Source organism: Salvia miltiorrhiza, chromosome 6, assembly GCF_028751815.1.
Source record: "Salvia miltiorrhiza cultivar Shanhuang (shh) chromosome 6, IMPLAD_Smil_shh, whole genome shotgun sequence".
Lineage (NCBI taxonomy): Eukaryota > Viridiplantae > Streptophyta > Magnoliopsida > Lamiales > Lamiaceae > Salvia > Salvia miltiorrhiza.
The window spans coordinates 3,899,596-3,911,645 of NC_080392.1; the positions used below are offsets into that span (position 1 = coordinate 3,899,596).

Genomic DNA, 12,050 nt, shown 5'->3' on the forward strand with positions numbered 1-12,050 from the left:
CAGTCGAAATTAAGTCAAATATATTAATTATCACCTTCAAAAACCTTCGAGCTTCTAAATACTCTTCATTATCAGAAGCTAGACCAATATCAAGTGAACTTTCGATTTCCAATTAAGCTCTAATTTCGCCGAAATTCAAACTCGTGTAAAAATTGCAACTAAAATATAACCTAATGTAGTTTTTGGTTTAATTAAAAGTTTAGGTGAAAATTACAATTTTTATCAAAGTTTGTGTATCTTTTAATCATAATCCCGAAAGTAAATAATAAATTTCAGTCTGTTGGTAAGACGCTTCTCCCCCAACCAATAGGTCGGGGGGTTCGAGTCACCCTAGAAGCTAGAGTGTGAGTGGATTTTTTCCTTTCTTCGGTTGTAGCAAAGTTTTTGAAATTTTTTTTTTTTTCAGAAAATCTTAGTCCATTCATCCAAGAAACATGTTCCCAATGGGAGTAAAGAAAATCAAGTTGTGTATTTGGTGAGTGAAAAAAGAAATCCACAAATTAGAAAAAAGTGATGATAGTTAATGAGATTATTTCTAAAAAGTGTGGATCCATTAATAGCAATATGTATGTAAATATATGAAAATTGTAAGAGTGATAGTGAAGTTATTTTCAAAAATGCACTAGGAAGATATTTTAATGGATGAATGCAACATATATTTCTTGTGGAAAAAAAATATATTTTCAATAAAATACAATAAAAATCTATTTTAGTTTTTTTAAAAGAAAAAAAATCTAAATTTAAATATAGTTTGTTCACCAAGTAAAAAAAATAGTTTTCATATTCGAACAAACTCGTTAATATTGGAATATTGTTCGATAAATAAAAGTCGAACTGGACTTAATAGTAAATGAATGAAATTTTAATATGACAATATTTGAGTGGGCTGAATATCACCCTTAGTCCCATGAAGAACAACTGTTTCAAAAGCCCAATAATCAAGCAATTGATAACCCAATACAAATTAATACGGGCCTAGTATTACTACAAACATTGAGAATACAATGGGCCATAAACAATTAGACAAAGTCAAATTCGAGAAGCTCAATTTAGCCTACAAATTAGAAATGGTTGATCCAATGATGTACTTCCTCCGTCCCGCGAATCTTGGGTCAATTCTTTTCGGCACAAAAATTAAGAAAATACTACTCCCTCCGTCCGCCAAGATTATGTAAAAATTACTATATTTGGCGTCCGCCAAGATTATGTCACTTTCCTTTTATGGCAATGGCCCCACCATCCTCTTTAATATTTTATCCTTACTAACACTATTTATTTACAAAAAACTCACTCAAAATTCAAAGATTAACCACACATTTCATAAAGTGGTGGGACCCTTTCTTCACTACATCAAAATCATCACCAATTTTATTAAATCCTGTGCCCAAGCAATTTTACATAATTTTGGCGGACGGAGGGAGTAGTATTTAGTGTGTTAAGTGTGGTAGGTAAAAAAATGAAAAGGTGAATAAAGTTTGTTTTTTTTTTTTTTTTTTTTAAAAGAAATGACTCAAGATTCATGGGACGACCGAAAAAGAAAAGTGACTCATGATTCGTGGGACGGTGGGAGTACCTTTTATTGAGAAGAGTTAACAATTACCCAATAAAACGATTTAGTCAACAATTGAATTAGATGTTAATATAGTAGTGATCGAATTTCATCATTGTTTTAAGACGTGGTCTTGGGTACAATGGGTGTATTGACAATTGGGTTGATTCGCACTCAGATCTTGACTCGCATCCTGATCCAAATTATGTAAATGATATTATTCGGTTATACAAATGTCATTGCCTGTAATTGACACTATTTTATTATACACATGGCACTGCGTATAAATGATACTATAACATTGTAAATGTTATTGTGTATAACTGATACTATTCAAAAATATAAATTACACTTCCTGTAATTGACACTATAAAATTATAAATGACATTATAATATTTTAAATGACATTTGACATTATAACATTTTAAAATATTACAATGTTATTTATATAACCGAATAATGTCAATTATAGGCAGTGTTATTTGTATAATCAAATATTGTCATTTACACGATTTGAGTCAGAATGTGAGTTCAAATCAGGATAAGAGTTAGGGTTTGAATGCAGGTCAATCCGATTGAACGATACACCATATTGTACCCAAATTTTTGAATTGTTTTAGTTTAAACGTGGGTTAACTTTTACAAAGTCAATCAATGCAAACTACATTGAAAATACTGAAAATTGAAAATGTAATTGGAAATTAAAATTAAACATGATGAAATAAAATAATATCGTAGTTTGCACGCCTGACCTTCAATTTCTTTATTCATAACTCTCCCAATTAAAACAATGTCATTTTAATTCTAAATATTAGTAGTAATTTCCCCATTTTGCAGGACTACTATCCGCACGCAAGTCAGATTAAACTCAAAATCAATCATAAAAATGAGTCTTTGTGTGTGCTTTAACTTTGCCACTTGAATTAAGCGTAATTACTCCCATTCAACCTTTATACTATGTTTATTGTACATATTTTGAAAATTCCCATTAATTTGTAACATAAATTTTAATTTAATTACGCTATATATTTATGGCAGCTGTTATCAAACAAGGTGAGTGCAGTATCTAGTGATAAATCTTTTTTTGGAGTAAATCTAGTGATAAACCTAATGTGGGGCATGGAGAAATTATTAAAGGTAACCCAAGACATAATTAATCCCACATATTAAAGTGTATTATGTTCCCCACTTTTCATATTGCTACATATTTTCTTGTCTGTTTCCCCATTCCTTATTTTAATACTAATTACTATAAATTATGTGTACATTTATATATGGATGATCATATGCTACACCTATTTGTGAGCAGCACTTACATGAAAGTCCATATATTTTTTATTCTATTATATTTTTTTTTCTTTTTAAAATCCCATAAACTACACAAACATTCAAATTTACAAATTACCTACAACTCAAAACTTATTTTTATTTTATTTTATTCCTCTCTTTAATGTTAAAGAGAGAAAAAATAAATCAAACTTTGAATTTTATACAATTTGTAAATTTGATGATTATGATATTAATTAATGTACTCGCAGTAAGTGCTTATATAAATTCTGTGTACGTCGCATATATAATGAAACCTAATGTCATATATAAGTATAATATACATATTAAGATATATGGTATGCTACCTACCTATTGTGAGCATTGTTCACGTTTAGTCCAGTACTTAAGTATTTTTGTTTTGTTTTGTATATTTATTTTGATTCTAATATATGAATTATTATTGACATCACTAATTTTATAAATTCATAAAAATCAAAGTTAGATTTATTCTTTTAATCAATTTATTTGAGGCAAAAGAGAAAAGGAATTACCATGCTTTAATTTTTAAGTAATTTATGAAATTAATATGCTTATTTTGCATATATTGTGGACCATATGCTTGCTAGTGCTAAATTATTTCTGTCCACATAGTGGTTTAACTCTTTATTATTTTACCATTCCACTTAATCATAGATCTCTATTATTTTAATTCAAATTGGTGGGTAAAAATCATGAAATCTAAGACATAAATACTTCTTTTTGTTGATAGCAACATTTTCCTGCCTGGCTCCCCACCACCAGGTAGATGGAGTACATAATGATATACTCCCTCCGTCCACCAAAAATATGCCACTTTACTTTCGGCACGGGTTTTAATAAAATGTGAGTGAAGTTGGTAGTGGAGTAAGGGTCCCACTTTAAATGTGAGTGGAATGGTGTGGACCCTACTACTAAAAATGGATGTGGCATATTTTTTGTGGACGGGCGAAAAAGGAAATTGTGACATATTTTTGGTGGACGGAGGGAGTATTACTTATAGCTTTATGTTCATTTTATTTCAAGACACTTTGTTATTTTATGTTTCTGGGCATATTATATGTATTGTTGAACGTCAATTTGTACATTAATATATAGATTAATAAAATAAAAAATCTTTCCCTATAAATTAATATACAGTATATCATGATTATAGCAAGGGAGTCGGTGTTGGTTCTTTTGATTAAAATATATTTATCGCTGTTCCACAAAACATATTGATCATTGCTTATTAAGAATGATCTTAATTAATTATCAATCAAATAAGAATATTATCCAAAGATGCCTTGATATAATGATGGACTAAGTGAATTTGTGGAACAGGTGTTAAGTTGTGAAGCAGTTTCTTACCTTTTTTACACGTTTTTATGTGAGCCATTAAATGCACAATGTATTGTTGACTACTAAATGTGGCATATTATCACTACCTTAATTACTTCACTTTACGAGAATTAAGACCAATCCAAACGTGTTTCACGTTTAAACCGTCAAGGTTGAAGCATGCATACAACCATATTAGCGGCGGAGGGGTATAATTTGAAAATATAATATTAGGAAAAATCTGAAATATATGAAAACACAAGTGGGAATGTAATTTGTGATTCTAACTCTATTGTTACTTTGTGGTCAATTTGGTAAGGTATAATTTGTGTCGGTTTGATGTTATTAGACTCAATGTTGGGACCAATGTTGATAACATCCGTGTTGTCAATATTGGGTGTAATGTTGATAATATTCATGGTGTCAATATTTCTGGACTTTATCCAACAATCCGGAGACTGCATTGACTCCATACTTTGACTCTCCATTGGTAATTGTATATATTAATTAATCTTTACATTCCTTTTATGTTTTATTATTATTTGGTTGTGGAATAAATGTTTTATGCTTGTTGACCACGTTTTCAATAAGTGGAAAGACAATTTTTCATGGTCCAAAGTAGTGGGGTGTTAGTTCCTACTTTTAAGGAGCCATGATCTTTCAACCAACATTTCAGATTGGTCGACTAGTAGTTTTTGAAGATGGATTGTAGCGGTTATAGGAAGGTTCTGGAAGTGGGAAGTGGATGAAACCAACCACGACATGAAGGCCTATAAAAGCAGCAAGAAGCTTCAATCATTCTTACGTTTTGGTAGTGCAAAATCAGAGACCTAACATTCACTCACAACCAACTCGTCATTTTCCTGCTGCAAACGTGACACCGGTTCTTCAAGGATTGTTATGACGAAGGAGACTTAGGCAGTCATTCTGTAAAGTCTATCTTTGTATCGACAGGAAGTCAAGAGCAAGAATTGAAGTGCAAGGCCATTGGAGCGTAGTAGGTTGTCTGCTTTGTCCGTCTAACTTTTGTTATTTAGCTGATTTGGATTCTGTGTTGTATCAACATTCTAGTGCAGAAAGTAGATAGGTTGATTTGTCTTAGACAGAAAAATCTGTAAAGATAGATCTCCAAGAAATCCAAATCTGTACTTTACTTTGTTGATTCAACATAGTATTTTTAGCCTTGAGGCACTTACGGGTTATTTATATAATCCGTGAAAAAGTATTCATGTGTGTTATTCATTTCCGCTGCGTGTTGGTTTCAATGTTATTAACATTCTATTGATAACATTCTTCCCAATATTACTCTTTTATTTGCACAGTTTTACTTTGTTGGTAATTTGAGGCACTAAACTCTTTGAGATGTAGCTAATTTGGAAAGTATGTAATTTGTGAATGAATTAATATCGATTTTTATATTAAATTAGTTTTACTTTTATAGGAAATGAAATTATTTTTTTTCAAAAAAAGTAGATGAGGATCTTCATGTCCCATTATTTATAATGTATTGAAATTATTTGATATATGAAAATATTATTATTATTATTATTATTATTATTATTATTATTATTGTTGTTGTTGTTGTTGTTGTTGCTCTTTTTTTTTTTTTCAAATAAGAAAGAACAAAAATATGAATTATACATTACAAATACTACATCCGTCCACCAATAGTATACCACTTTGAGTTTGACACAGTCACACAAATTTTAATCAAATTATTTATAAATGTATTTTTAATGAATAAAAGGTCTCGTTATGCATAAATAAGTGGTTGTGGTAAAAAAAAAATTTGAGACTGCGTCCTGAAAAAAGAAAATAATACTACTGTTTGTGGACGCTAAATCAGATAATTATTGTATGCTCTTAGTGGAGAGTAGTTTTGTTTTAACAAATCTCTCAACAAAGTATGTATATTGTTGTGTGTATGTTGGCTTAATGATAGAAGGTTAATGTTAAAGATCTGAGGTTTTGAGTTTGAGTCCTTCGTCGCGCGATTTTTAATATTTTTTTATTTATTTATGTAATTTATCACACATATATATATATATATATTATATATATAAGTACATTATTTGTGAGAACGTGAGAACCATCAAATCTAATGCATCCACTGTAAAAATTAATGCATTCGCTGTTAAAATTAATGCACTCAAAAAAAAAAATTGCTTCCTTCAGGATTCGAACCCAGGATCTGCATTAATCCAACAAGATGATGCATCCACCGTAGATCTTGATGATCGAATGGCTGAAATGATTCTCCGGTCTTTTTTTATTTAGTAGTTCTTTCTTGAACCTCTCCATATATATATATATATATATATATATATATATATATATATATATATATATATATATAGGGGAGGGCTAGAATAAAAACACTCTTAAGTGTATAAAATATAAATGATTTTCAGCCCTTAGATCATCAAGATCTACGATTGATTCGTAACCATGTTGGATGAATTCGTGGTCCTGAGTTCGAATCCCAAAGGTAACAAAAATTTATTTTTCGCAATTCGTAACTCTGTTGGATAAATTCATACGTGTTCTACATAAAATTCGTACATTAAGAAACGTTTATATTTTATACACTTAAGAGTGTTTTTATTCTAGCCCACCCCTATATATATATATATATATATATATATATATATATATATATAAAATGCATTAATAATCTTATAAATTATCTTGAAATTGTTCTGAAAAATCCAGAACTTGACGATTTCATTAGATACGAAGTTTTTACTTATAAATTAAAAAGAGCTAAACAAAGCTTTAAAGCCTTTGAAAAACAAGGTTCATATTTATCTGCTGCATAAATATTTGCTTAAATTAAGCAAATTTTATATATTCTCTGATAATATCAATTCCTAATTAGGAATTTTAGATACCACGCCTAGTGGTATCAGAGCCAAATTGGTGATAGTAGAGGAGAGAAGTAATATCTTCATTTTTCATAAGAAAATTTCTATCTAATTTATAAGTTGAAGTTTTTGATTGCTCTACACGAGCTTTGCTCCAAGTCAGGTACCGTAAAGCCTGTAAAGAAGAATAAATCAGTCTTTAAAACAAAATTTTCTAGTGGAAAAATAGAGTGGGAAAAACTCACTTATGACGATTTATCTGCAGAAATTACTACAGAAGGAATAATTCTTTGTAATGATATCAAGCTAAAACGGCAGCTTGAGTTACAAAAGAATGAGAATAAAAACATTATTGGAAATTTCCGTGAACAGATTGGACTACAATCTGAACAGTATTCTAAAAAGATAAAGAGAAAACATAAATTTAAAAATAAACAAAAATTTTATTCTATATATATATATATATATATATATATATATATAGGGCCGCTCCAATGAGACCCTCTAATTTTTGTGAGATCTAGGGCACGATCTGATGCGTTTATTTTATCAATCCTATGATTGATATTGTATCTGGAGGGTGATTTTTTTTCGCAGGGTTCGAATCCTGGAGAGAGCAGAATATTTTAAATTTTGTTATTCATCAGTATATGGTGCATTGTTCATCTGTATATACGGCCTTGTTCATCGGTATATATGTCTTATTCATTACGAATTTTTTAAATTTTATTTTTCATCAGTATATACATCTTGTTCGTTAGATATATACATCTTGTTTGTTAGATATACGTCTTGTTCATTAGTATTATATGTCTTATTCATTGTCCTCATGTTACACGAAAAATAGGGGATCTCATTGGAGCGCGCCCCTATATATATATATATATATATATATAGGGAGAGGTTCAAATAAGAACCACTAAATAAAATTAGAACGGAGAACCATTTTAAGCCATTCGATCATCAAGATCTACGGTGGATGCATCATCTTGGTGAATGAATGCAGATCCTGGGTTCGAATCCTGAAGGGAACAAAAATTTTATTATTTTCGGATGCATTAAATTTAATAGCGAATGCATTAATTTATATAGCAGATGCATTGATTTTAATGGTTCTTATGTTCTCACGATAAGTGTGGTTCTCATTATAACTGCACCACATATATATATATATATATATATATATATATGGTTGGGTTCCGGTGGATCCCTATGCTTATAATAGATCCGTAGATCTAAATCTAAACCACATATTTATGACATGTGGCGCATCAAGATGGTGACACGTGGCAAGACATTTCAAGGCAAAATCTGGAGAGGGGTAAAATTGGAATGTAATTTTCGAAATTCAAAAAAAAAAAAAATTATATTTTCTCAAAATAGGTATATTTTAGATGCATAAAGTTTCATACGAGAATGCATGAACTTTCATATAAAAATGCATAAAGTTTCATATAAATATGCATAAGATTTCACCCCACCCCAACCCCACCCCCCACACCCCAGAACCCCACCCCACCCCCTACCCCCCCACTCCCCCCCAAATTTTTTTTTTTTTTTAAAAACTGATTTTCTGACCACTGACCCACCCCTACCCCCACTCCCCCACCCACCCACCCACCCACCAATTTTTTTTTTTTTTTTATTTTCTCAAAAACTGATTTTCTGACCACTGACCCCCCCACTGACCCCCCCACCCCCCTCCCCCCAAAATTTTTTTTTTTTGAAAATCAGTTTTTAAAAAAATAAAAAAATAAAATTTTTTTTGGGGGGGTGGGGGTGGGGGTGGGTCGGTGGGGGGTGGGGGTGGGGGTGGGGGTGGGCCAGCAATTAGAAAATCAGTTTTTGAAAAAAAAAAAAAAATTTTGGGGGGTGGGGTGGGGGTGGGGGGTGGGTGGGGTGGGGGGCAGGGGTGGGGTGGCGAAACTACCAGATTTATTAAAATGAAATGCATTTTTTGTATAATTTAATGCATTTTTATGTGAAAACTTTATGCATTTTTGTTTGATTTTATATGCATGTGAAACATGCATATTTTTGGGGGTGGTAATGGGGAGGGTTGGGGGGTGGTGTGGGCTGGATTGGGGGGTGGTATGGGGTGGGGTGGTAAAAATACCAAAACTGGAAAAATTAAATGCATTTTTCTGTTCAAAGTTATGCATTTCATGTGAAAACTTTATGCATATTTGTGTGAAACTATATGCATCTAAAATATATCTATTTTGAGAAAATCTAAAAAAATATATATTTTTTTAATTATTAAATCCGAAAATTACATTCCAATTTTACCCCTCCAAATTTTGCCTTGGAATCCTTGCCACGTGTCACCATCTTGATGCGCCACATGTCATAAATGTGTGGTCAAGATTTGGATCTAGGGATCTATTATAAGCATTGGGATCTATATGATCCCATTCCTATATATATATATATATATATATATATATATATATATATATCTCGTTTGGCCAATCACGAAAGTGACCAATTATTAAAGCCGCCAATAGTGAGGTAAGTGCAACTTTATTTGAACGTAAGAATTTTGGTTTATGCTTTTTGATGTCTTCTATAAATACTCCTAATTAATAGTTATTAATCATATCATAATTGAACACTACTAAATATTACTCTAAGTTAGACAATGAGATCCTTGCTACTCATTTTTGTCAGCGCTCTTGTGATCAATGCTCAAGCCAGAATTTTAACAGGTAATAATCACCCCCCTCAACTTAAAATATGCATCAACTAATTTTTTTATCCTTTTTGTTTGCTAGTTTTCATTACAGAATAAATTTCCTAAAACCACGTACATAAAAAGGTATAAGTCATACATATTACATATATAGCTAGTTAGCCATGCCATAATTGAGATTTAGCGTACCACACTTAATATTTTACTTTCATTTTTTTATATATATATTTTCCTCAATTTCAACTTTCATATTTTAGTTTAATTTTGTGATTATTAGCTAGGGTTTATTCGATCTAATTAGAGTATATAATTATTTTTTATCTTTTAATTTCACTTTTATTAGCTAATAGTAAGTTGATAAATTCAAAATTATATATAGTATATAATTTTTTGTAATTTTAATTTTTTGAAATAAAAAATAAGTATAATTCATAGTATTATAATAAATTTTACTTTTATAACAAATATTATTAAAATAATAAATATAAAAATGAGACAAAGTAATACACGTAAAATGACACTGGATGTCATCCCAACTATAATTACATAACATACTAATTGTGAAGCAGAAAAACACGACCAACTCGATGAGATCAGTCGGAAACCGCCGACCGGAGTGGCGGACTACAGCCGCCCCGGGACTCCGCCGCCACCGGCTCCGAAGCCGGGGAAACCGACTCTTATTGAGATGATCACCACCAGATCAACGGTAAAAAATTATGGGAGGGATGAGCATGAGCTCGCGCCGCCGAGCCCCAAGGAAGCGCCGCCTACTCACCAAGTAACCGGCGGCGGAGCGGCGGCGGAAGGAAACTATGGGAAGGAGGGCGGTGAGCTGCCACCGCCGACTCCCCACCACGCACCGCCAGCTCATGACCAAGTGCCAGCTGGTGGTGGAGCGGCAGCGTCGGGAAATTATGGGAAGGAGGGCGGTCGGCTGCCACCACCGACTCCCCACCACGCACCACCAGCTCATGATCAAGTGCCAGCTGGTGGTGGAGTGGCGGCGTCGGGAAATTATGGGAAGGAGGGCGGTCAGCTGCCACCGCCGACTCCCCACCACGCGCCACCAACTCACCAAGTAAGTGGTGTCGGAGCGGCGGAGATGGAAAAGACATGGGCGTTGTTTGAGCTCTCAGCATCAGCTTAATTAATTAGCAGAAATTAATTACTATATGTATGTATATAGAGAGAGGAGCGTATATATGTTTGTTTAATTACTATATGCTTTTGTTATGTAAGATAAAAAAGTTGTAGCCTCATGAGCTTGTTTCTGCAATAAAAAGGAATATATTTTTGTTGTTTGGCGCCCCTAAATCTTAATTTACGCTTTTGTGTTTCTTCACAACAAATGAGATATTGAGGTTTTGTTCCAATTATCTGCGGTATATATTACATATACAACCAGGGGCGGAGCCAGACTTTTGATTCAGGGGGTCCAAAAAAAAATTTAAAAGAAAATTAATAATTAAATTACAAAATAAAATAAAATTAAATTTAAATGATAATCAATAACACAATTATAATATTATTTAAATTACAAAAAACACATTTTAACATATTTTCAAGCTTATATTCATTTTACGATGAATTTTGCAATAAAATTACTAAATATTGAATATTATATAGAGTGCAAATACATGATACAATCTCTTTCTAATTTGAAGAAATTTTTAATTGAAATGGTACGAAACGATGTCGTTTAGGCCTCACAAAAATGTCGTCGTCTTTACTAATCCACGTAAGCTCCAATTCGACACTCTAGCGATCGAAAAAAAATGGGGGACAAAATTGCAAAACTTGAAAAAATAATGATTTAATTCGCCACACTAAAAAGACGTTAAAATTGCAAATTTAAAATAGTCCGTTATTTTATTTTCCAAAATCCCATGAAATTTTGTAAGGCAAAATAACTTTCAATATAAAATTCAAAGAATAAATCTCTAGATTCTAATCCAAACATGATATGTATAAATTAATTACGTGTTTACTTATTCTAAACGTCTTAACTCTAAAGCTTACATATCAATTACAGTATAAAATAGCTCACCAAGATAATGATATTTATATATTTTTTATTTTTAATATAAAATTACAAAAATATCCTAGTATTTTTTAAAATCCCAGGGGGCCCAGTGACCCCCTGCCCCACCCCTAGCTCCGCCCCTGTATACAACCATATTAACATTACAATAGAACATAATTTTAATTCAGAATAAAAAATAAAATATAGTAGAACATAATTTCAATTTCATCTCTAGCGCTTAATTTATTATACAATAAAAAAAAGAATATTTCAAAAAATATCCTTTTAATTAGT

The 12,050-nt window shown here is 31.6% G+C and overlaps 1 protein-coding gene across 1 annotated transcript; it reads left to right on the top strand.

Annotated features, from left to right (window-relative positions):
• Window positions 1–9,589: 9,589 nt before the first annotated feature.
• On the top strand, window positions 9,590–11,031 carry LOC130988034 (protein TRACHEARY ELEMENT DIFFERENTIATION-RELATED 7A-like). The gene is made up of 2 exons (XM_057911782.1): window positions 9,590–9,746; window positions 10,300–11,031. The coding sequence occupies exons 1-2, from the start codon at window positions 9,680–9,682 to the stop codon at window positions 10,878–10,880; spliced, it is 648 nt and encodes a 215-aa protein (XP_057767765.1). The 5' UTR covers window positions 9,590–9,679; the 3' UTR covers window positions 10,881–11,031.
• Window positions 11,032–12,050: the final 1,019 nt, after the last annotated feature.